The 27,449-nt window shown below is 42.0% G+C and overlaps 1 protein-coding gene across 1 annotated transcript in view; it reads right to left on the minus strand.

The window, feature by feature from the left end:
- Positions 1–9,123: 9,123 nt before the first annotated feature.
- LOC110513519 (netrin receptor UNC5A-like) overlaps positions 9,124–27,449 on the minus strand; it is a 598,088-nt gene continuing 579,762 nt past the window's right edge. The window contains exons 13-15 of the mRNA XM_036943545.1: positions 21,945–22,109; positions 19,171–19,355; positions 9,124–9,509 (exon numbers count right to left, since the gene is read on the minus strand). Coding sequence (XP_036799440.1) covers positions 9,344–9,509; positions 19,171–19,355; positions 21,945–22,109 — 516 coding nt within the window. The 3' untranslated portion in view covers positions 9,124–9,343. The remainder of the gene's footprint in view (positions 9,510–19,170; positions 19,356–21,944; positions 22,110–27,449) is intronic.

Here is a 27,449-nt window from a genome sequence, read left to right on the forward strand (position 1 = left end):
TATAGTAGTAGTAGTGGTGTTCTGTCTCCAGTAGTTACCAGTATAGTAGTAGTAGTGGTGTTCTGTCTCCAGTAGTTACCAGTATAGTAGTAGTAGTGGTGTTCTGTCTCCAGTAGTTACCAGTGTAGTAGTAGTGGTGTTCTGTCTCCATTAGTTACCAGTGTAGTAGTAGTGGTGTTCTGTCTCCAGTAGTTACCAGGGTAGTAGTAGTGGTGTTCTGTCTCCAGTAGTTACCAGTGTAGTGGTGTTCTGTCTCCAGTAGTAACCAGTGTAGTGGTGTTCTGTCTCCAGTAGTTACCAGTGTAGTAGTAGTGGTGTTCTGTCTCCAGTAGTTACCAGTGTAGTGGTGTTCTGTCTCCAGTAGTTACCAGTGTAGTAGTAGTGGTGTTCTGTCTCCAGTAGTTACCAGTGTAGTAGTAGTGGTGTTCTGTCTCCAGTAGTTACCAGTGTAGTGGTGTTCTGTCTCCAGTAGTTACCAGTGTAGTAGTGTTCTGTCTCCAGTAGTTAGTTACCAGTATAGTGGTGTTCTGTCTCCAGTAGTTACCAGTGTAGTGGTGTTCTGTCTCCAGTAGTTACCAGTGTAGTGGTGTTCTGTCTCCAGTAGTTACCAGTGTAGTAGTAGTGGTGTTCTGTCTCCAGTAGTTACCAGTGTAGTAGTAGTGGTGTTCTGTCTCCAGTAGTTACCAGTGTAGTAGTAGTGGTGTTCTGTCTCCAGCAGTTACCAGTGTAGTAGTAGTGGTGCTCTGTCTCCAGTAGTTACCAGTGTAGTAGTAGTGGTGTTCTGTCTCCAGTAGTTACCAGTGTAGTAGTAGTGGTGTTCTGTCTCCAGTAGTTACCAGTGTAGTGGTGTTCTGTCTCCAGTAGTTACCAGTGTAGTGGTGTTCTGTCTCTAGTAGTTACCAGTGTAGTAGTGGTGGTGTTCTGTCTCCAGTAGTTACCAGTGTAGTAGTGTTCTGTCTCCAGTAGTTAGTTACCAGTATAGTGGTGTTCTGTCTCCAGTAGTTACCAGTGTAGTGGTGTTCTGTCTCCAGTAGTTACCAGTGTAGTGGTGTTCTGTCTCCAGTAGTTACCAGTGTAGTTGTAGTGGTGTTCTGTCTCCAGTAGTTACCAGTGTAGTAGTAGTGGTGTTCTGTCTCCAGTAGTTACCAGTGTAATAGTAGTGGTGCTCTGTCTCCAGTAGTTACCAGTGTAGTAGTAGTGGTGTTCTGTCTCCAGTAGTTACCAGTGTAGTAGTAGTGGTGTTCTGTCTCCAGTAGTTACCAGTGTAGTAGTAGTGGTGTTCTGTCTCCAGTAGATACCAGTGTAGTAGTAGTGGTGTTCTGTCTCCAGTAGTTACCAGGGTAGTAGTAGTGATGTTCTGCCTCCAGTAGATACCAGTGTAGTAGTAGTGGTGTTCTGTCTCCAGTAGTTACCAGGGTAGTAGTAGTGATGTTCTGCCTCCAGTAGTTACCAGTGTAGTAGTAGTGTTGTGTCTCCAGTAGTTACTAGTGTAGTAGTAGTGGTGTTCTGTCTCCAGTAGTTACCAGTGTAGTAGTGTTATGTCTCCAGTAGTTACCAGTGTAGTAGTGTTCTGTCTCCAGTAGTTACCAGTATAGTAGTAGTAGTGATGTTCTGTCTCCAGTAGTTACCAGTGTAGTAGTAGTGGTGTTCTGTCTCCAGTAGTTACCAGTGTAGTAGTAGTGGTGTTCTGTCTCCAGTAGTTACCAGTGTAGTAGTAGTGGTGTTCTGTCTCCAGTAGTTACCAGTGTAGTGGTGTTCTGTCTCCAGTAGTAACCAGTGTAGTGGTGTTCTGTCTCCAGTAGTTACCAGTGTAGTAGTGTTCTGTCACCAGTAGTTACCAGTGTAGTAGTAGTGTTGTGTCTCCAGTAGTTACCAGTGTAGTAGTAGTGGTGTTCTGTCTCCAGTAGTTACCAGTGTAGTAGTATTGGTGTTCTGTCTCCAGTAGTTACCAGTGTAGTAGTATTGGTGTTCTGTCTCCAGTAGTTACCAGTGTAGTGGTGTTCTGTCTCCAGTAGTTACCAGTGTAGTAGTGTTCTGTCTCCAGTAGTTACCAGTGTAGTAGTGTTCTGTCTCCAGTAGTTACCAGTGTAGTAGTGTTCTGTCTCCAGTAGTTACCAGTGTAGTAGTGTTCTGTCTCCAGTAGTTACCAGTGTAGTGGTGTTCTGTCTTCAGTAGTTACCAGTGTCGTAGTGTTGTGTCTCCAGTAGTTACCAGTGTAGTAGTAGTGGTGTTCTGTCTCCAGTAGTTACCAGTGTAGTGGTGTTCTGTCTCCAGTAGTTACCAGTGTAGTAGTGTTCTGTCACCAGTAGTTACCAGTGTAGTAGTAGTGGTGATCTGTCTCCAGTAGTTACCAGTGTAGTAGTGTTCTGTCTCCAGTAGTTACCAGTGTAGTAGTGTTATGTCTCCAGTAGTTACCAGTGTAGTAGTGTTCTGTCTCCAGTAGTTACCCGTATAGTAGTAGTGGTGTTCTGTCTCCAGTAGTTACCAGTGTAGTAGTAGTGGTGTTCTGTCTCCAGTAGTTACCAGTGTAGTAGTGTTCTGTCTCCAGTGGTTACCAGTGTCGTAGTGTTCTGTCTCCAGTAGTTACCAGTGTAGTAGTGTTCTGTCTCCAGTAGTTACCAGTGTAGTGGTGTTCTGTCTCCAGTAGTTACCAGTGTAGTAGTAGTGGTGTTCTGTCTCCAGTAGTTACCAGTGTAGTAGTAGTGGTGTTCTGTCTCCAGTAGTTACCAGTGTAGTAGTAGTGGTGTTCTGTCTCCAGTAGTTACCAGTGTAGTAGTAGTGGTGTTCTGTCTCCAGTAGTTACCAGTGTAGTATTGTTCTGTCTCCAGTAGTTACCAGTGTCGTAGTGTTCTGTCTCCAGTAGTTACCAGTGTAGTAGTGTTCTGTCTCCAGTAGTTACCAGTGTAGTAGTAGTGTTCTGTCTCCAGTAGTTACCAGTGTAGTAGTAGTGGTGTTCTGTCTCCAGTAGTTTACCAGTGTAGTAGTGTTGTGTCTCCAGTAGTTACCAGTGTAGTAGTGTTCTGTCTCCAGTAGTTACCAGTGTAGTAGTGTTCTGTCTCCAGTAGTTACCAGTGTAGTGGTGTTCTGTCTCCAGTAGTTACCAGTGTCGTAGTGTTCTGTCTCCAGTAGTTACCAGTGTCGTAGTGTTCTGTCTCCAGTAGTTACCAGTGTAGTAGTGTTCTGTCTCCAGTAGTTACCAGTGTCGTAGTGTTCTGTCTCCAGTAGTTACCAGTGTCGTAGTGTTCTGTCTCCAGTAGTTACCAGTGTAGTAGTGTTCTGTCTCCAGTAGTTACCAGTGTCGTAGTGTTCTGTCTCCAGTAGTTACCAGTGTCGTAGTGTTCTGTCTCCAGTAGTTACCAGTGTAGTAGTGTTCTGTCTCCAGTAGTTACCAGTGTCGTAGTATTGGTACATACTATATGTTCGTTGTAGTTACAATTCCATGTTGAAATTAAAGTTAAACGCTTATATAGAAATAATCAGGCAGTAGTATGGTGTCTCCATATACGGAGATGACGTATTTTTAAAGGAAAGAAAAGTGTAGAAACGTATTCATCAAAACAATCCCTTAAAGGTAGACTCAGTGAGATGACAACGAGAAGATATTGAGATGAGCAAGATGCAAGACTTTGCTCTCACAAAGTCACTCAGAGTACCTGTGTTGGTGCAGGGTGTTGGCTGTGTGCACTGCTACAGCGTGGTAGCTACGGGACGAAAACACATGAGAACACAAGTCCCGTGCCTCAATGCTCTTCGTTGTTTGGAACTTCACCAGATATTGTGTTTTACTGAATCGCTGAGTCCACCTTTAATCTTTAGCAGTATAAGAGACCTCAGATGAAACAGCAGAATGTTAGGCAAACACATTACAGAGTTACACTTTGACAAATGTTACACCAATTTGTTTAAAGTTTGTAACTTTTTTTTTTTGGACTCCATATTAAAATATAATGTACATTGCTATACAAAGTAGTGATATAATAAAGGGTTTTGTATTACTGATAAAACAAATAGTATGAAAACGGAAACAATTGGGAAGGCAAAGGAAATGAGAAAACAAATCGTTCTGATGTAATTAGCATTATAGGGACAAATCAAGAGGAAAACAGATGTGCTCATTGGTACACACCAACGAGTTACACTGAGACAATGTGGTAATTCACTAACAATATGGGTCTGTATCCCAAATGGCACCCTATTCCCTATATAGTAGTGCACTACTTTTGACCAGAGCCCTATGGGATTTTCTATGGGCCCTATTTCCTATGCGAGCCCTGGTCTGAAAGTAGTGCACTAAATAGAGACCAGGGTGCCATTTGAGATGTAGCTAATGGTAATTCACTAATGTTGTTCAGAAGATGAAGTGGCCTCAAATGGTATTCAGAAAACTTTGGTTTACCGATTCTGCTGACAAAAACATTATGTAAAGTGACAGTATCCAGCTGGTATAGAAAAGTATTTACATATTACATTATGATGAAGTAGCTATTCCCACACAATGGAAAACACAGGGCGTACTCCTCCAGGGTGTTACTAGATTAGTCATGTTGTCAACGAACCAGGAACTATGGACAGAGTCGTCTGTTTTGACTATGTTCTGTAATATCATATATTGAACAGAAATATCCTTTGACCTGGGTTGTTACAAGAACTGCAAACGAGAAAGAATGTCAGTGTTCAGGAATACTTGGATAAGTCATGACCATCGTTGTTATCCTAAAGTATAAAGATCTAACACATTCTGTATTTCTCTCTGCCATTGTGTCCACAAGAAAATAAAATACATAAATATACATTCCAGGTAAACTGACTGGCAATCATGAAAGCTCTCTCCCTCTCTCGCTCTGTCTTTCAGTCTCTCTGTTCTCTGTTCTCTCTCTCTCCCTCTGGTCTCTCTCCCTCTGGTCTCTCTCTCTCTCTCTGGTCTCTCTCTCTCTGGTCTCTCTCTCTCTCTCTCGTCTCTCTCTGGTCTCTCTCTCTCTGGTCTCTCTCTCTCTGGTCTCTCTCTCTCTGGTCTCTCTCTCTCCCTCTGGTCTCTCTCTCTCTCTCTGTCTCTCTATTCAACTTTGTGAGACTCTTTCAACCCAATCCTGAAGCTGAGGACTATGTCCATGTTCCAAATGGCCCCCTATTCACTTTATAGTAGTGCACTATTTTTAACCAGGGCCCATAGCAGGTCTGGTCTAAAGTAGTACACTATATAGGGAATAGGGTGCCACGTGAGATACATATTGTGGCTCTACAGGGTTGACTCCACCATCATAGCACTGGGAAAGAACCACTTTGTAAATTAACTTTTGTACCAAATGGTACCCTAATACACCAGGGCCCTATGCACTATATAGGGAACAGAAACACCAGGGCCCTTTTTTAGGAATTAGTTTTGAAGAGAGGGAGAGGGAATCAGAGCGAGAGAGAGTAAGAGAGAGGGAGGGAGAGAGAGAGAGATAGATGGAGAGAGAGAGAGGGAGAAGGGGCGAGGGAGAGAGAGAGAGTGAGAGACCGTCGGGCCTACTTAGCAAACTGAGGAATTTGATAAATATGAAAACTCACCATGATACATTTAGTAATATTACATTTGAAACAAAAAAGCAAAATCTACATTGTCTTGGGCTTAAAGTAAAAACAACTGTAATCACTTCTGAAGTGTATCTGACCGATAACTAACTTTTACTTTTAAAAGTCTAACCAACCAAAAATCGAAAATATTGATTTGAGAGCAGAAGAGCTGCGGAGAGCCTAAACAGATACATTATGTTACAGACTCTGTACTGCGGTGAAGTTTCACTTTGACTTGATACAGTACAGCAACAATCAAACATAATATATACGACATGTGTTCTTTAGAATCATGAGATGTGTTCTTTAGAATCAGGAGATGTGTTTATTAGAATCATGAGATGTGTTCTTTAGAATCGTGAGATGTGTTCTTTAGAATCGTGAGATGTGTTCTTTAGAATCGTGAGATGTGTTCTTTAAAATCGTGAGATGTGTTCTTTAGAATCGTGAGATGTGTTCTTTAGAATCATGAGATGTGTTCTTTAGAATCATGAGATGTGTTCTTTAGAATCAGGAGATGTGTTCTTTAGAATCGTGAGATGTGTTCTTTAGAATCGTGAGATGTGTTCTTTAGAATCATGAGATGTGTTCTTTAGAATCATGAGATGTGTTCATTAGAATCAGGAGATGTGTTCTTTAGAATCAGGAGATGTGTTCTTTAGAATCAGGAGATGTGTTCATTAGAATCATGAGATGTGTTCTTTAGAATCAGGAGATGTGTTCTTTAGAATCATGAGATGTGTTCATTAGAATCATGAGATGTGTTCTTTAGAATCGTGAGATGTGTTCTTTAGAATCGTGAGATGTGTTCTTTAGAATCGTGAGATGTGTTCTTTAGAATCGTGAGATGTGTTCTTTAGAATCGTGAGATGTGTTCTTTAGAATCGTGAGATGTGTTCTTTAAAATCGCGAGATGTGTTCTTTAGAATCGCGAGATGTATTCTTTAGAATCGTGAGATGTGTTCTTTAGAATCGTGAGATGTGTTCTTTAGAATCGTGAGATGTGTTCTTTAGAATCGTGAGATGTGTTCTTTAGAATCATGACGTAAAATCTACGGCCTGCCTAAAAGTCCAGCTCATTTCCTTTTTAAAACCATAGGTGATGACAGATGGATAAACAGATCAGATTACACCACAGGGTTAATGGATGGACAGTGAGTGGATGTCATAGACCCTAGAGTGATAACCGTGTGTTACTTTCCAGTTGCAGAAATAAATCTACCCTGCAGGTTGACCACACATTGGTAAGAGAGCGGCAAGACAGATTTCTCTGGGAGGTTAGATGAGATATTGAACACTATCTTGTTTGTCTCTGACTTAACGTAAACATAAATAATCCATCTTGACATTGTGACGTTGTCTTTAGATGATGGCCATGGGTAATGTGATTATTTTGCATATTGCTACTTTGTGGCCAAGTTTGGCCCATGTGTTGGTAAATGCTTGTCGGTCATCTCATCCTAAGTCTCTTGGATATAAGGCTATACTTTAAACCTTGATGGCTACTGAACTTGACTTAAAAAACATAAAGAGCTCTTTCCACTCCTGTCTGACATAGTTATATACCATACCGTGTACCAGATATCCTCTCCAAGATTCAATCCGATCATGATTTGCCGACAATGCACCTTTTTAAAGGCAATTTCCAATTGAGCCGACATATGCACCCTTTACCTTGAATGTAATCTCCGCAAATGTGGGAACATTGCCTTTAACAGATGCATTGTCGACATCGCCATACGGATTGAATCCCTACCTTACTTTGACAAAAGCACATCACCCAGAAACAACTTCACAGGACCAGCTCCCTCCCAGGTCCTGCTTTCCCCAGACATCCGGGATCTGAATGGAGACATGGGGTAGATATAACATACATGAACCCTGTTCCCAAATCCTGCTTCTGTTTAGCTCCTCTTGTCTCATAGAGGAGAGGAGAGAGAGGGGGGGAGTGTTCCGTTCTTCTCTTCTCACTTGTAAAGGAGGGGGGAGTGTTCCGTTCTTCTCTTCTCTCTTGTAAAGGAGGGGAGAGAGAGGAGGAGTGTTCCGTTCTTCTCTCTTGTAAAGGAGGGGAGAGAGAGGGGGAGTGTTCCGTTCTTCTCTTCTTTCTTGTAAAGGAGGGGAGAGAGAAGGGGAGTGTTCCATTCTCTTCTCTCTTGTAAAGGAGGGGCGAGAGAGGGGGAGTGTTCCGTTCTTCTCTTCTCTCTTGTAAAGGAGGGGAGAGAGAGGGGGAGTGTTCCGTTCTTCTCTTCTCTCTTGTAAAGGAGGGGAGAGAGAGGGGGAGAGTTCCGTTCTTCTCTTCTCTCTTGTAAAGGAGGGGAGAGAGAGGGAGAGTGTTCCGTTCTTCTCTTCTCTCTTGTAAAGGAGGGGAGAGAGAGGGGGAGTGTTCCGTTCTTCTCTCTTGTAAAGGAGGGGAGAGAGAGGGGGAGTGTTCTTCTCTTCTCTCTTGTAAAGGAGGGGAGAGAGAGGTGGAGTGTTCCGTTCTTCTCTATTCTCTTGTAAAGGAGGGGAGAGAGAGGAGGAGTGTTCCGTTCTTCTCTCTTGTAAAGGAGGGGAGAGAGAGGGGGAGTGTTCCGTTCTTCTCTTCTCTCTTGTAAAGGAGGGGAGAGAGAGGAGGAGTGTTCCGTTCTTCTCTCTTGTAAAGGAGGGGAGAGAGAGGGGGAGTGTTCTGTTCTTCTCTCTTGTAAAGGAGGGGAGAGAGAGGGGGAGTGTTCTGTTCTTCTCTCTTGTAAAGGAGGGGAGAGAGAGAGGGAGTGTTCCGTTCTTCTCTTCTCTCTTGTAAAGGAGGGGAGAGAGAGGGGGAGTGTTCCGTTCTTCTCTTCTCTCTTGTAAAGGAGGGGAGAGAGAGGTGGAGTGTTCCGTTCTTCTCTATTCTCTTCTAAAGGAGGGGAGAGAGAGGAGGAGTGTTCCGTTCTTCTCTCTTGTAAAGGAGGGGAGAGAGAGGGGGAGTGTTCCGTTCTTCTCTTCTCTCTTGTAAAGGAGGGGAGAGAGAGGAGGAGTGTTCCGTTCTTCTCTCTTGTAAAGGAGGGGAGAGAGAGGGGGAGTGTTCTGTTCTTCTCTCATGTAAAGGAGGGGAGAGAGAGGGGGAGTGTTCTGTTCTTCTCTCTTGTAAAGGAGGGGAGAGAGAGGGAGTGTTCCGTTCTTCTCTTCTCTCTTGTAAAGGAGGGGAGAGAGAGGGGGAGTGTTCCGTTCTTCTCTTCTCTCTTGTAAAGGAGGGGAGAGAGAGGTGGAGTGTTCCGTTCTTCTCTATTCTCTTGTAAAGGAGGGGTGAGAGAGGGGGATTGTTCCGTTCTTCTCTTCTCTCTTGTAAAGGAGGGGAGGGAGAGGAGGAGTGTTCCGTTCTTCTCTCTTGTAATGGAGGGGAGAGAGAGGGGGAGTGTTCTGTTCTTCTCTCTTGTAAAGGAGGGGAGAGAGAGGGGGAGTGTTCCGTTCTTCTCTTCTCTCTTGTAAAGGAGGGGAGAGAGAGAGGGAGTGTTCCGTTCTTCTCTTCTCTCTTGTAAAGGAGGGGAGAGAGAGAGGGAGTGTTCCGTTCTTCTCTTCTCTCTTGTAAAGGAGGGGAGAGGGGGGGGGGAGTGTTCCATTCTTCTCTTCTCTCTTGTAAAGGAGGGGCGAGAGAGGGGGAGTGTTCTCCTCTCCTCTCATGTGTCTGTATATTCTACCCTGTTCCAGTCATCTCCTTTTTTAGGTGGCCGATCTCAAATAGCACTCTATTACCTAGGTAGTCCCCTACATTGGTGCACTATCTAGGGAATAGGGTGCAGTGTTGGGACAGTGTGGGGCAGAGCTAAGGCTAGCACTCTCCGTCTGAGACCAGGAAAATCATAGCTTCCTGTTTGCCGATGTCGGCCATGACGGTGGCCAGCTGGTTCAGGTTTCCACTGTGGAAGTGTTGGGCCTCCCACAGATCCAGAATCACACTGGTGGGACTCGCCTTGGACGCAAAGAAACTCATGTGCCTGGAGAAGAGAGGAGAGGAGGGAGAGGGAACGGATGAGGGGAGAGGAGAGGGGAGGAGGAGGAGAGAGAGGAGAGGGAGAGGACAGGAGGGAGAGGAGGAGAGAGGGAGAGGAGAGGAGGGAGAGGAGGAGAGAGGGAGAGGAGGGAGAGGAAATGGAGAGAGAAGAGAGGGAAGGAGGGGAGGGAGAGGAGAGGAAACGGAGAGGAGGAGGAGAAGGAGAGGGATTGGAGGAGTGGAGAGGGAGAGGAGAGGAGGAAGAGGAGAGGTGAGAAGAGGGAGAGGAGTGAGGAAAAAGGGAGAGAGAGGGGGGAGAGATTCATTATTCAATTCATTATGGGTTGTTTATTGTCCCTTGTTGACGTTTCCTTCCCCCAATACTGCACTGTAAAGTCCTTAGTGAGTCCTTGTTGACATTTCCTTCCCCCAATACTGCACTGTAAAGTCCTTAGTGATGTGCTACTGACATAATCTGTGCTCCTCTGCAGCCCTGCTATACACTATGCTATACCACACTATACTATATACTATACTATACCACATTATACGATACTATACCACACTATACTATATACTATACGGTAATATATACTATACTATACCACACTATACCACACTATGCTATACTATACCACACTATACTATATACTATACCACATTATACTATATACTATATGATAATATATACTATACCACACTTTGCTATACTATACCACACTATACTATACCACATTATACGATACTATACTATGCAATTCTATATACTATACTATATACACCATACTATGCCAAAACTAAACCACACTATACTATGCCACACTATACCATACAATACCATACAATATATTTACTAAATACTATACTACATACCATGCCATACCACACCACACTATACTACACCACACCATACTATACCACACTATACTATATTATACAACACTATATTCTAGTAAACGATCCTACACTACACTATACCACCATGTACTATACTACACCATACTATATTATACTATAATATACTACACTACACCACACTATACTATACCACACCATACTATACTACACTATAGTATAATACACTATGCCATATTATACTATACAACACTGTACTATATTATATTATATCATACTATATGATGTTATATTATACTATACTACACTATGCTATATTATACTATACCAGACTACACTATAGTACACCATATTACACTATACTATATTACACTATACTATATTACACTATACTATATTACACATACTACACTGCACCATTCTATACCATACTATACTATATTACACTATACTATATTACACCTCACTACACTATACTATATTACGCTATACTATAGTACACTATACTATATTACACTATACTACACTGCAACATTCTATACCATACTATACTATATTACACTATACTATATTACACCATACTACACTGCACCATTCTATACCATACTATACTATATTACACTATACCATATTACATTATACTATATTACACTATACTACACTGCACCATTCTATACCATACTATACTATATTACACTATACTATATTACACCTCACTACACTATCCCACACTATACTATATTACGCTATACTATATTACACTATACTATATCACACTATACAATATTACGCAATACTATATTACGCTACACTATATTACACCTCACTACACTATACTACGCTATACTATATTACACTATACTATACTATATTACACTACACTATATAACACCATAATACACTAGCCCATTCTATACCATACTATACTATATTACACCACGCTATACTATACCACACCATACTACACTATACTATTTTACACTATACTATATTACGCTGTATTATACTACACTATATTCTAGTATACGATACTACACTACACTATACCGCCATGTACTATACTACACCATACTATATTATATTATACTATAATATACTACACCACACTATACTATACTACACTATAGTATACTACACTATACCATATTATACTATACAACACAATACTATATTATATTATATCATACTATGTGATGTTATACTATACTACACTATGCTATATTATACTACACCATGCCAGACTACACTATACTATACCATATTCCACAATACCACACTACAACATTCTATACCATACTACAATATCCTATATAACACTATACTACATTACACCATACTACACTGCACCATTCTATACCATACTATACTATATTACACTATACTATATTACGCTATACTATATTACACTATACTATATTACGCTGTACTATATTACACTATACTATATTACACTATATTATATTACACCATACTACACTGCACCATTCTATACCATACTATACTATACTATATTACACCTCACTACACTATACTACACTATACTATATTTCGCTATACTATATTACACTATACTATATTACGCTGTACTATATTACACTATACTATATTACACTATACTATATTACACTATATTATATTACACCATACTACACTGCACCATTCTATACCATACTATATTACACTATAAAATATTACACTATAATATATTACACCATACTACACTGCACCATTCTATACCCTACACTATACCATATTACACAATACTATATTACACTATACTATATTACACCATACTACACTACACCATTCTATACTATACACTATACTATATTACACTATACTATATTACACTATACTATATTACACTACACCATATTACACTATACCATATTACACCATACTATATTACACCATTCTATACCATACTATACTGTATTACACCACACCACACTATGCTATACCACACCATACTATACTACACTATACTATACTATACTATATTATAATACACCATTCTATACTATATTATACTATACCATACTATACTATATTATACTAAACTATACTATACAGCACTATACTATTTTATATTGAATCATACTATATGATATTATACTATACTATACCACACTATACGACACAGCTATATACCATACTACACCAATATATACTATACTACACTACTCTGCACTATACTATAATATACTATATGCTACACCACACTATGCTCCACTTCTATACTATACGATGCTGTACGCCACTATACTATACCACACCATACACTATACTACACTATGCTATATTATACGATACTATGCCAGACTACACTATACTATACCATATTACACTATACCACGCTACAACATTCTATACCATACTATACCATATTACACTATACTATATTACACTATACTATATTACACCATACTACACTGCACCATTCTATACCATACTATACTATATTACACTATACTATATTACACTATACCATATTACACAATACTACACTGCACCATTCTATACCATACTATACTATATTACACTATACTATATTACACTATACTACAATATACTACACTACACTGTGCCATACCACACTGTACCTAACTACACTATATTACACTATGCTATACTACACCCTACCACACGATACTACACTGTCCTGCACTATACTATAGTACACTCTACTACAACACACTACACTACAATACACTATACTACACTGTACCATACCACACTATACTATACTATATTGCACTATATTACACATTACACTACATGATTACTACATTAGACTACACTATACTATACTACACTAGGCCATACCATACTATACTATACTACACAGCACCACACTATACTATACTACACTGGGTCATACCGCACAATACTATACTATACTGCATGGTATTACACTACAATATACTACACTACAACATATTCTACTACACTAGGCCATACCACACTATACTATATTACACTGCAATATACTACACTGCACAACAACATTTATACTACACTATACTACACAATATTACACGATACTACATTACACTAAAATATAGTACGCTGCACTATACTACAATACACTATACTATGCCATACCACAGTATACTATATTGCACTATACTATATTACACTATACTGTAAGCCAACAATATACATCAAACCATTCATTTTGGATGTCTTATCCTTTCAGCAGTTAGGATCCCTGTTTTGCATTTGATAATAAAAATGGCCATTAATCCAACATAAATCACACATAGAAACTTTATCCCTTAATCCCCTAAAGGAAGTTGACATTTAGGTAGAAAATGACCTTTTCTGCTTCCAGGCCTTGACCTTTCGGATCAAACCCCGAAACCAATCAATAGGCCTAAATGCAGTGACCCCACTGTCCCTTCCTCACACGTTGGCTCCATCCCAAATGGCACCCTATGCCCTATATAGTGCACTACTTTTTTTTTGATAAGAGCCCTATGGAACTTCCTACGGACCCCGGACAGAAGTGGTGCACCGTATAGGGATTGAATAGGGTGCGGTTTGGGACACAGGACCTTCAGCTCAGTAGTGTGTGTGATGGGGAGGATGACAGAGGTATCTGGAGTGGCTTGTTCCAATCCAATGTGTAATTAATTCAGGTAAATCCAGCTGATGGCCTTTCTCTGATCCTCTACTGTCTATGGATTTAAGGGCTGTTGTGTACCACTTCAAGATGGGGGGGGGGGGGGGTGAGGTCGGGGGTCGGGGTGTGAAGAGAGGTTGAGGGTAGAGGAAAACCAGCGAGCCTGTATGTCCTTCAGCTTCACATTGAGAACGGTTGGATAGAGAGCACAGCTAGACCTTTAATTCTTCACTCTCTCCTGTTAACCTACTGCAGTGAAAATCACTCTCTCCTGTTAACCTACTGCAGTGAAATTCACTCTCTCCTGTTAACCTACTGCAGTGAAAATCACTCTCCTGTTAACCTACTGCAGTGAAAATCACTCTCTCCTGTTAACCTACTGCAGTGAAATTCACTCTCTCCTGTTAACCTACTGCAGTGAAAATCACTATCTCCTGTTAACCTACTGCAGTGAAAATCACTATCTCCTGTTAACCTACTGCAGTGAAAATCACTTAAATGGATTCAAGGAATAACAAAGCATTCAGACTATTTTACAGGCTTATATTCAGTGTGTGTGTGTGTGTGGTGTGTGTGGTGTGTGGTGTGTGGTGTGTGGTGTGTGGTGTGTGTGTGTGGACATCATACAGACAGACATTAAGGCAGGTGAGAGAATGTAGTGTAACACATCACCTTCCAGCCTACAGACTAACCGGGCCAGTGTGTGAAAGGCTGCCTCAGCTAACAGAGCCACAACTAATAGGTCCACAACTAACAGGGCCACAGCTAGCAGGGCCACAACTAATAGGTCCACAACTAACAGGGCCACAGCTAGCAGGGCCACAACTAACAGGGCCACAGCTAACAGGGCCACAGCTAGCAGGGACACAGCTAGCAAGGACACAGCTAGCAGGGCCACAGCTAACAGGGCCACAGCTAACAGGGCCACAGCTAACAGGGCCACAGCTAACAGGGCCACAGCTAACAGGGCCACAGCTAACAGGGCCACAGCTAACAGGGCCACAACTAGCAGGGCCACAGCTAACAGGGCCACAACTAGCAGGGCCACAGCTAACAGGGCCACAGCTAGCGGGGCCACAGCTAACAGGGCCACAGCTAAGACAGTGATGGTAGTAAACTGTACCAGTGAACCAATAAAGTTCAATTGTTATTATACAAAAAGGACTGTGTGGAGATTAGAATGTGTTTTTCACATTACAGGGTGAAACATCAGCTTACAGTAGCTGGTGTACTGCAGAAACAGCCTGTGAAACACTGTTCAACAGTGAAACACTGTTCTGTATAGCAGGGAGAAACAGCCTTTCATACACTGTTCTGTATAGCAGGGAGAAACAGCCTTTCATACCACACTGTTCTGTATAGCAGGGAGAAACAGCCTTTCATACACTGTTCTGTATAGCAGGGAGAAACAGCCTTTCATACACTGTTCTGTATAGCAGGGAGAAACAGCCTTTCATACACTGTTCTGTATAGCAGGGAGAAACAGCCTTTCATACACTGTTCTGTATAGCAGGGAGAAACAGCCTTTCACATCACACTGTTCTGTATAGCAGGGAGAAACAGCCTTTCATACCACACTGTTCTGTATAGCAGGGAGAAACAGCCTTTCATACACTGTTCTGTATAGCAGGGAGAAACAGCCTTTCATACACTGTTCTGTATAGCAGGGAGAAACAGCCTTTCATACACTGTTCTGTATAGCAGGGAGAAACAGCCTTTCATACCACACTGTTCTGTATAGCAGGGAGAAACAGCCTTTCATACACTGTTCTGTATAGCAGGGAGAAACAGCCTTTCATACACTGTTCTGTATAGCAGGGAGAAACAGCCTTTCACATCACACTGTTCTGTATAGCAGGGAGAAACAGCCTTTCATACCACACTGTTCTGTATAGCAGGGAGAAACAGCCTTTCATACACTGTTCTGTATAGCAGGGAGAAACAGCCTTTCATACCACACTGTTCTGTATAGCAGGGAGAAACAGCCTTTCACACCACACTGTTCTGTATAGCAGGGAGAAACAGCCTTTCATACACTGTTCTGTATAGCAGGGAGAAACAGCCTTTCATACCACACTGTTCTGTATAGCAGGGAGAAACAGCCTTTCACACCACACTGTTCTGTATAGCAGGGAGAAACAGCCTTTCATACCACACTGTTCTGTATAGCAGGGAGAAACAGCCTTTCATACACTGTTCTGTATAGCAGGGAGAAACAGCCTTTCATACCACACTGTTCTGTATAGCAGGGAGAAACAGCCTTTCACACCACACTGTTCTGTATAGCAGGGAGAAACAGCCTTTCATACACTGTTCTGTATAGCAGGGAGAAACAGCCTTTCATACCACACTGTTCTGTATAGCAGGGAGAAACAGCCTTTCACACCACACTGTTCTGTATAGCAGGGAGAAACAGCCTTTCATACACTGTTCTGTATAGCAGGGAGAAACAGCCTTTCATACACTGTTCTGTATAGCAGGGAGAAACAGCCTTTCATACACTGTTCTGTATAGCAGGGAGAAACAGCCTTTCACACCACACTGTTCTGTATAGCAGGGAGAAACAGCCTTTCACACCACACTGTTCTGTATAGCAGGGAGAAACAGCCTTTCACATCACACTGTTCTGTATAGCAGGGAGAAACAGCCTTTCACACCACACTGTTCTGTATAGCAGGGAGAAACAGCCTTTCATACACCTAATTTGAAAAGTCAGAACATGGACATTCTGATCCCAGATTTCCCCTGTACCCAACATAAGAGATGTTTCTCTAAGGGAAATAAATGGGAATGGATTAGTTTGAGCCAATCAGGGCTAATTGGACCTGTACTGAGCCAATCAGGGATAATTGGACCTGTACTGCACCAATCCAATGTGTAATTAATTAAGGTAAATCCTGCTGATGAGACAAATGTAGCTAATAGACTTCATTACCAGGAGGAAGTTACATTGGAAGGTAATTGATCAGGGGTTTTCTCTCTGATTCTTTCCTGTTTAAAATAAGCCTAATTTAAATGGTACATTTACTGGCCCAAATTAGCTGTGCTGAGTCATGTTAAATGGGAGAGGCATCGGCTCTGTCCCAAAACAATATAGAATCTCTATCCCTAGGCACAGTCCAAAACCAATATAGAATCTCTAAACCTAGTCCCAGTCCCAAGTCAATATAGAATCTCTATACCTAGGCCCAGTCCCAAACCAATATAGAATCTCTATCCCTAGGCCCAGTCCCAAACCAATATAGAATCTCTATCCCTAGGCCCAGTCCCAAACCAATATAGAATCTCTATACCTAGGCCCAGTCCCAAACCAATATAGAATCTCTATACCTAGGCCCAGTCCCAAACCAATATAGAATATTTATCCCTAGGCCCAGTCCCAAACCAATATAGAATCTCTATACCTAGGCCCAGTCCCAAACCAATATAGAATCTCTATACCTAGGCCCAGTCCCAAACCAATATAGAATATTTATCCCTAGGCCCAGTCCCAAACCAATATAGAATCTATATCCCTAGGCCCAGTCCCAAACCAAAATAGAATCTCTATACATTGGCCCAGTCCCAAACCAATATAGAATCTCTATACCTAGGCCCAGTCCCAAACCAATATAGAATCTCTATCCCTAGGCCCAGTCCCAAACCAATATAGAATCCCTATACCTAGGCCCAGTCCCAAACCAATATTGAATTTCTATACCTAGGCCCAGTCCCAAACCAATATTACATTTCTATACCTAGGCCCAAACCAATATTTTAGCCTGATACAGTGCATTCGGAAAGTATTCAGACCCCTTGACTTTTTCCACATTTTGTTGTGTCACAGCCTTATTCTACAATTGATTAAATACTTGTTTCCCCTTATCAATCTACACACAATACCCCACAATGACAAAGCAAAAACAAGATTTTAGATATAAGACCCTTTGCTATGAGACTCGAAATGGAGTTTAGGTGCAAAATGTTTCCATTGATCATCCTTGAGATGTTTCTACAACTTGTGGTAAAATTCAATTGATTGGACATGATTTGGAAAGGCACCTCAGACTGGGGTGAAGGTTTACCTTCCAACAGGACAACGACCCCAAGCACACAGCCAAGACAACGTAGTAGTGGCTTCAGGACAGGTCTCTGAATGTCCTTTAGTGGCCCAGCCAGAGCCCGGACTTGAATCCAATCAAACATCTTTTGGAGTGACCTGAAAATAGCTGTGCAGCGACGCTCCCCATCGAACCTGACAGAGCTTGAGAGGATCTGCAGAGAAGAATGGGAGAAACTCCCCAAATACAGGTGTGCCAAGCTTGTAGCACCATACCCAAGAAGACTCGAGGCTGTAATCGCTGCCAAAGGTGGTTCAACAAAGTTCTGAGTAAAGGGTCTGAATATTTATGTAAATGTGATATTTCAGTTTTTTATTTGTAATACATATGCAAAAATAAAAAACAAAAACTGTTTTTGCTTTGTAATTATGGGGTATTGTGATGTCATTATGGGGTATTGTGATGTCATTATGGGGTATTGTGATGTCATTATGGGGTATTGTGATGTCATTATGGGGTATTGTGATGTCATTATGGGGTATTGTGATGTCATTATGGGGTATTGTGATGCCATTATGGGGTATTGTGATGCCATTATGGGGTATTGGGATGTCAGTATGGGGTATTGTGAAGCCATTATGGGGTATTGTGAAGCCATTATGGGGTATTGTGATGTCATTATGTCATTATGGGGTAATGTGATGCCATTATGTGATGTCATTATGGGGTAATGTGATGTCATTATGCGATGTCATTATGGGGTATTGTGATGTCATTATGGGGTAATGTCTGTAGATTGATGAGGAAAAAAACAAACAATGTAATCCATTTTAGAATAAGTCTGTAACGTAACAACATGTGGAAAAAGTTAATGGGTCTGAATACTTTCCCAATGCACTGTACATAGGGCCTTGTTTACTCTCCAAAAGGTTAGGGTTAGTTAATTGTCCAGTTTGAGTCTCTAGTTTAGGGTCGGTGGTTAGGGTTAGTTACCTGTCCAGTTTGAGTCTCTGGGCCAACAGTCTCCAATCGGCCCCGTTGGGACAAGGTTAGGGTTAGGGTTCGTTACCTGTCCAGTTTGAGTCTCTGGGCCAACAGTCTCCAATCGGCCCCGTTGGGACAAGGTTAGGGTTAGGGTTCGTTACCTGTCCAGTTTGAGTCTCTGGGCCAACAGTCTCCAATCGGCCCCGTTGGGACAAGGTGTATCCAGGCTGCTGCAGATCTTCTGCCTGATGAGATAGGGGATCTGGAAAGCACTGGGTCCTGCTAGAGCTGAGCCGCTAGGGTTATTGTCCATCAGCAGGAACTCCGGGTCCAGGGGTCGACTGTCCTATGGGGCCAGAGAAATATAGAAAGGGTTACATAGGAACATATAGAGATAAACACAAAGAGAAAGTTCCAGCCGAACACGTCCTGTTTAGCTACGAGCCATGAACTATATAGTCCAGGAGACTGCTGTCTTCTTAGGTCATATGAACCAAATAAAAACAGGATTAGAGTATAGAGAGTTTGAGCCACACACATACTAAAGATATATGGATGCATATTGTTAAAAGCCAGAAAAGAGTCCATCTCTTTGGGTATCTTATCAACACCTATCTTGGAGAGGCATAGTGTGACATGCATTGTACAGTGCATTGGGAAAGTATTCAGGCCCCGTGGCTTTTTCCACATTTTGTTACGTTACAAGCCTTATTCTAAAATGGATTACATACATTTTTCCCCCTTATCAATATACACACAATACCCCATAATGACATCACAATACCCCATAATGACATCACAATACCCCATAATGACATCACAATACCCCATAATGACATCACAATACCCCATAACGACTTCACAATACCCCATAAATGACAAATAGAAACAGGTTTTTAGACATTTTTGCAAATGTATATAAAAAAAATAATTAAAAAAAACCCAGAAATACTTTATTTACATAAAGATTCAGACCCTTTGATGTTCCTACAGTGCAGTAATATCTAACAAGTAATCTAACAATTTCACAACAACTACCGTATACACTCAAATCTAAAAGGGGGAATGAGAATATGTACATATGAATATATGGATGAGCGATGGCTGTGCGGCAAGATGCAGTAGATGGTATAAAACAGTATATACATATGAGATGAGTAATGTAGGGTATGTAAACATTATTAAAGAGGAGTTATTTAAAGCGACTAGTGATACCTTTATTAAGTCCATGTATTAAAGTGGCCTTGAGATTTGAGTCAGTGTGTTGGCAGCAGCCTCTCTATGTTAGTGGTGGCTGTTTAACAGTCTGATGGCCTTGAGATTTGAGTCTGTATGTTGGCAGCAGCCTCTCTATGTTAGTGGTGGCTGTTTAACAGTCTGATGGCCTTGAGATTTGAGTCTGTATGTTGGCAGCAGCCTCTCTATGTTAGTGGTGGCTGTTTAACAGTCTGATGGCCAGAGATTTGAGTCAGTATGTTGGCAGCAGCCTCTCTATGTTAGTGGTGGCTGTTTAACAGTCTGATGGCCTTGAGATAGAAGCTGTTTTTCAGTCTCTGCTTTGATGCACCTGTACTGACCTCTCCTTCTGGATGATAACGGGGTGAACAAGCAGTGGCTCCGGTGGTTGTTGTCTTTGATGATCTTTTTTGCCTTCCTGTGAAATCGGGTGGTGTAGGTGTCCTGGAGGGCAGGTAGTTTGCCCCGGTGATGCGTTGTGAAGACCGCACTACCCCCTGGAGAGCCTTGCGGTTGTGAGCGGTGCAGTTGCCGTACCAGGCGGTGATACAGCCCGGCAGGATGCTCTCAATTGTGCATCTGTACAAGTTTGTGAGTGTTTTGGGAGACAAGCCACATTTCTTCAGCCTTCTGAGGTTGAAGAGGCCTTCTTCACCACGCTGTCTGTGTGGGTGGACTATTTCAGTTTGTCCGTGATGTGCACGCTGAGGATCTTAAAACTTTACACCTCCTCCACTGCTGTCCCGTCGATGTGGATAGGGGGGTGCTCCCTCTACTGTTTCCTGAAGTCCACGATCATCTCCTTAGTTTTGTTGACGTTGAGTGTGAGGTTATTTTCTGACACCACACTCCGAGGGCCCTCACCTCCTCCCTGTAGGCTGTCTTGTCATTGTTGGTAATCAAGCCTACCACTGTAGTGTCGTCTGCAAACTTAATGATTGAGTTGGAGGCGTGCATGGCCACGCAGTCATGGGTGAACAGGGAGTACAGGGGAGGGCTGAGAACGCACCCTTGTGGGGTCCCAGTGTTGAGGATCAGAGCAAAAATCAAGCCATAAGGTTGAAGGAATTGTCCGTAGAGTTCAGAGACAGGATTGTGTCGAGGCACAGATCTGGGGAAGGGTACCAAAAAGTGGCTGTAGCATTTAAGGTCCTCAAGAACACAATGGCCTCCATCAATTTTGAATGGAAGAAGTTTGGAATCACAAAACTCTACCTAGAGCTGAACGCCCGACCAAACTTTTGAGCAATCGGGGGAGAAGAGCCTTCGCAAGGAGGTGACCAATAACCCGATGGCCACTCTGACAGAACTCCAGAGTTCCTCTGTGGAGATGGGAGAACCTTCCAGAAGGACAACCATCTGTATAGCACTCCACCAATCAGGCCTTTATGATAGAGAGGCCAGATGGAAGCCACTTCTCAATAAAAGGCACATGAAAGCCCACTTGGAGTTTGCTGAAAAGCACCTGGGTCTGAATACTTATGTAAATGTGATTTAAAAAAAAAATATTCCTAATAATTTGTTAAAATTCATAAAAACCTGTTTTTGCTTTGCCATTATGGGGTATTGTGTGTAGATTGATGAGGGAAGAAAACAATTTATTGCATTTTAGAATAAGGTCTGTAACGTAACAAAAATGTGGAAAAAGTAAATGGGTCTGAATATTTTCTGAATGCATTGTATGAGACCTGAGTGTTACCTTGGCAATGTTGAAGTCGAGGCTGAAGCTCTGTCCCTCCCCCTCTACCTGCCAGACACACAGCTGACAGGTGAGCTCACAGGTACTGAGGTTGAGCCGCTCCAGGGTGAAGGTACAGTGGAGGAACCGCTGGGAACCGTTCCAGATGTGGTAGAATGGGATCTCCTAGAGGACAAGATCACAACATGGACCACTATAAAAGGTTTCAGATGTGGTAGAATGGGATCTCCTAGAGGACAAGAACACAACATGGACCACTATAAAAGGTTTCAGATGTGGTAGAATGGGATCTCCTAGAGGACAAGAACACAACATGGACCCCTATAAAAGGTTTCAGATGTGGTAGAATGGGATCTCCTAGAGGACAAGAACACAACATGGACCACTATAAAAGGTTTCAGATGTGGTAGAACGGGATCTCCTAGAGGACAAGATCAGAATATAATTTTAAAATGTTTTATTTCAACTTTATTTAACCAGGTAGACCAGATCACCTTTATTTAACCAGGTAGACCAGATTACCTTTATTTAACCAGGTAAGCTAGTTGAGAACAAGTTCTCATTTACAACTGCGACATTACTCTCTAGAACACACCACAATATAAACCCAATATAAAGCAAGGTTTCAGATGTGATTATCTGGGTATAAGAAGTAGATTATCACTATCTTAGTTGACTTATATTATTGGAGAAAGCCACGTGTCCAAAGATCCTCATTTTAAATGAGTAGATACGGTCATTGAGTAGGATAGTTCTGAGAGAGAACCAGGTCTCCATTCTCAATGGATTATGAATACATTGAAACTACCATAACTTTTTCCCCACCAAATATTTTTTTAAAGTGACTAGGTTTTAATAGCAGAACTTTGTGATACCGAAGCTCCAGTTCCTCTCTTTATAAACCAGTCAGGTACCAACTGAATGTTTGATCAAATTTATTCATGACTTAAACTTTCTCTCCCCGTTGCTCCATATTCATGTCTCAGAGAAGCACTGAGTTAAGGCAGAGGTATATACTGTATGCAAAAGTACATGGACACCCTTTCAAATTGACAGGTGTATAAAACCGAGCACACAGCTACAGCTATGCAATCTCCATAGACAAACATTGGCAGTAGAATGGCCTTACTGAGTTCAGTGACTTTCAACGTGGCAGCGTCATATGATGCCATCTTTCCAACAAGTCAGTTAGTAAAATTTCTGCCCTGCTAGAGCTTCCCCGGTCAACTGTAAGTGACTCCACCTCCAAAGTTTGTTTTGGGTAACGTGTTGGCCTTAATAACCTCTCTGGGGTAGGGGGCAGTATTTTGAAAAGCATCCCCAAAGTAAACGGCCTGTTCCTCAGGCCCAGAAGCCAGGATATGCATATAATTGGTAGATTTGGATAGACAACACTCTAAAGTTTCTAAAACTGTTAAAATATTGTCTGTGAATATAACAGAACTGATATGGCAGGCGAAAACCCCGAGGACAAACCATCCAGGGGAAAACAAATTGAGGTCATAGGATTTTCCAATAGTTTTCTATGGGACTCCCTTATTATTAGGAACCTGGTTGCAGTTCCTATGGCTTCCACTAGATGTCAACAGTCTATAGAAATTGGTTGATGTTTTTCTTTTGAGAAATGAAGAAGTACGGAAGTGTCACTCCAGGTGGACTCTACTGTTTTGATGCGTGTGAACAGGAGCGAACTTCACGTTGTTTTTATCCGGTATTAGAAACAGTTTATTCCGTCATAAGTGTTATCGATTTATTTACGTTTCAGGATACCTGAGGTTGGATTAGGAACGTTGTTTGAAATGTTTGGACCAAGTTTACAGGTTACTTATTAGATACTTTGTAGGCATGTTGGGCGAGTTGAAACCGGTGTATTTCTGAATCAAACGTGCCATACAAATAAAGAAGGACATTATCGAACAAAAGGACCATTTGTGATGTTTCTGGGACTTTTTGTAGTGCCAACAGAAGAAGATCTTCAAAGGCAATGCATTTATTATATCGCTATTCCTGACTTTTGTGGCACAACCGCCTGGTTGAAATACGATTGTCATGTGTTTGTATGCGGAGCGCCGTCCTCAGATAATCGCATGGTTTGCTTTCGCCGTAAAGCCTTTTTAAAATCTGACACAGCTGCTGGATTAAGCTTTATTTTGATGTTTAACACATATATTTTCTAGAATGATAAATATTTTAATTGAGTATTTTTGAATTTCACGCTCTGCAATTTCACCGGATGTTGGCCAGGTGGGACCCTGGAGAGGTTTTAACCAAGCATACGGTATATACTAACTAGTATCTAACTATTCATATATAGTAACTAATACCTAACCATTTATATATACTAACTAGTTTCTAACTATTCATATATACTAACTAGTATCTAACTATTCGTATATACTAACTAGTATCTAACCATTCATATATACTAACTAGTATCTAACTATTCGTATATACTAACTAGTATCTAACTATTCATATATACTAACTAGTATCTAACTATTCATATATACTAACTAGTATCTAACCATCCATATATACTAACTAGCACCTAACTATTCATATATATTAACTAGTATCTAACAATTCATATATACTAACTAGTATCTAACTATTCATATATAGTAACTAGTATGCAACTATTCATATATACTAACTAGTTTTTGACTATTCATATATACTAATTAGTATCTAACTATTCATATATACTAATAGTATCTAAATATTCATATATACTAATTAGTACCTAACAATTCATATATATACTAACTAGTATCTAACCATTCATATATACTAACTAGTATCTAACTATTCATGTATAGTAACTAGTATCTAACTATTCATATATACTAACTAGTACCTAACTATTCATATATACTAACTAGTACCTAACCATAACCAGTCATTTCAGAGGGCAGAGCAGCTGTAGTACACACATGTGGCCAGACAGGGGCACTGTGACCCAGGCGGTGACAGTGCTGCTGAGAAGAGACTGAGGCTTGTCCCAAATCGCACCAGGCTCTGTCTGTCTGTCTGTCTGCCTGCCTGCCTGCCTGCCTGTCTGTCTGTCTGTCTGTCTGTCTGTCTGTCTGTCTGTCTGTCTGTCTGTCTGTCTGTCTGTCTGTCTGTCTGTCTTCACATCCTGAATCCTGGAACTACCTTCACATCCTGATTCCTGGAACTATCTTCACATCCCGACCCCTGGAACTACCTTCACATCCTGACTCCTGGAACTACCTTCACATCCTGAATCCTGGAACTACCTTCACATCCCGACTCCTGGAACTACCTTCACATCCTGACTCCTGGAACTATCTTCACATCCCGACCCCTGGAACTACCTTCACATCCTGACTCCTGGAAATACTTTCACATCCTGACTCCTGGAACTACCTTCACATCCTGACACCTGGAACTACCTTCACATCCCGACCCCTGGAACTACCTTCACATCCCGACTCCTGGAACTACCTTCACATCCTGACTCCTGGAACTATCTTCACATCCCGACCCCTGGAACTACCTTCACATCCTGACTCCTGGAACTACCTTCACATCCTGACTCCTGGAACTACCTTCACATCCCTACTCCTGGAACTACCTTCACATCCTGACTCCTGGAACTACCTTCACATCCTGACTCCTGGAACTACCTTCACATCCCGACTCCTGGAACTACCTTCACATCCTGACTCCTGGAACTACCTTCACATCCTGACTCCTGGAACTACCTTCACATCCTGACTCCTGGAACTACCTTCACATCCCGACTCCTGGAACTACCTTCACATCCTGACTCCTGGAGCTACCTTCACATCCCGACTCCTGGAACTACCTTCACATCCTGACTCCTGGAACTACCTTCACATCCCGACCCCTGGAACTACCTTCACATCCTGACTCCTGGAACTACCTTCACATCCTGACTCCTGGAACTACCTTCACTCTCTGACTCTTTACCTCTACTACCTCTAATACCTCTCTGTCTCTCTACCTCTACTACCTCTACTACCTCTCTGTCTCTACTACCTCTCTACCTCTACTACCTCTACTACCTCTCTGTCTCTCTACCTCTACTACCTTTACTACCTCTCTGTCTCTCTACCTCTACTACCTCTCTGTCTCTCTACCTCTACTACCTCTCTGTCTCTACCACCTCTACTACCTCTACTACCTCTACAACCTCTACTACCTCTACCACCTCTACTACCTCTACCTCTACTACCTCTCTGTCTCTCTGCCTCTACTACCTCTACTACCTCTACCACCTCTACTACCTCTCTGTCTCTCTGCCTCTACTACCTCTACCTCTACTACCTCTCTGTCTCTCTACCTCTACTACCTCTGTCTCTCTACCTCTACTACCTCTACCTCTACTACCTCTACCTCTCTGTTTCTCTAGCTCTACCACCTATACTACTTCTCTGTCTCTCTACCTCTACCACTTCTACTACCTCTACTACCTCTACCTCTACTACCTCTCTGTCTCTACTACCTCTACTACCTCTACTACCTCTACCACATCTACTACCTCTACTACCTCTACCTCTACTACCGCTACTACCTCTCTGACTCTCTACCTCTACCAACTCTCTGTCTCTCTACCTCTACTACCTCTACTACATCTACCTCTACTACCTCTACTACCTCTACCACCTCTACTACCTCTACCACATCTACTACCTCTACTACCTCTACTACCTCTCTATCTCTCTACCTCTACTATCTCTCTGTCTCTCTACCTCTACTACCTCTCTGCCTCTCTACCTCTACTACCTCTACTACCTCTCTGTCTCTCTACCTCTACTACCTCTCTGTCTCTCTACCTCTACTACCTCTACTACCTCTCTGTCTCTACTACCTCTCTACCTCTACTACCTCTCTGTATCTCTACCTCTACTACCTCTCTGTCTCTCTACCTCTACTACCTTTACTACCTCTCTGTCTCTCTACCTCTACTACCTCTCTGTCTCTCTACCTCTACTACCTCTCTGTCTCTACCACCTCTACTACCTCTACTACCTCTACAACCTCTACTACCTCTACCACCTCTACTACCTCTACCTCTACTACCTCTACTACCTCTCTGTCCCTCTGCCTCTACTACCTCTACTACCTCTACCACCTCTACTACCTCTCTGTCGCTCTGCCTCTACTACCTCTACCTCTACCACCTCTACTACCTCTACTACCTCTACCTCTCCCACCTCTTCTACCTCTACTACATCTACCTCTACTACCTCTACATCTACCTCTACCACCTCTACCACCTATTCTACCTCTACTACCTCTACTACATCTACCTCTACTACATCTACCTCTACTACCTCTACTACATCTACCTCTACTACCTCTACTACATCTACCTCTACTACCTCTACTACATCTACCTCTACATCTACCTCTACTACCTCTACATCTACCTCTACTACCTCTACATCTACCTCTACTACCTCTCTGTCTCTACTACCTCTACTACCTCTACCACATCTACTACCTCTACTACCT

The sequence above is a fragment of the Oncorhynchus mykiss genome, chromosome 14, assembly GCF_013265735.2.
Source record: "Oncorhynchus mykiss isolate Arlee chromosome 14, USDA_OmykA_1.1, whole genome shotgun sequence".
Lineage (NCBI taxonomy): Eukaryota > Metazoa > Chordata > Actinopteri > Salmoniformes > Salmonidae > Oncorhynchus > Oncorhynchus mykiss.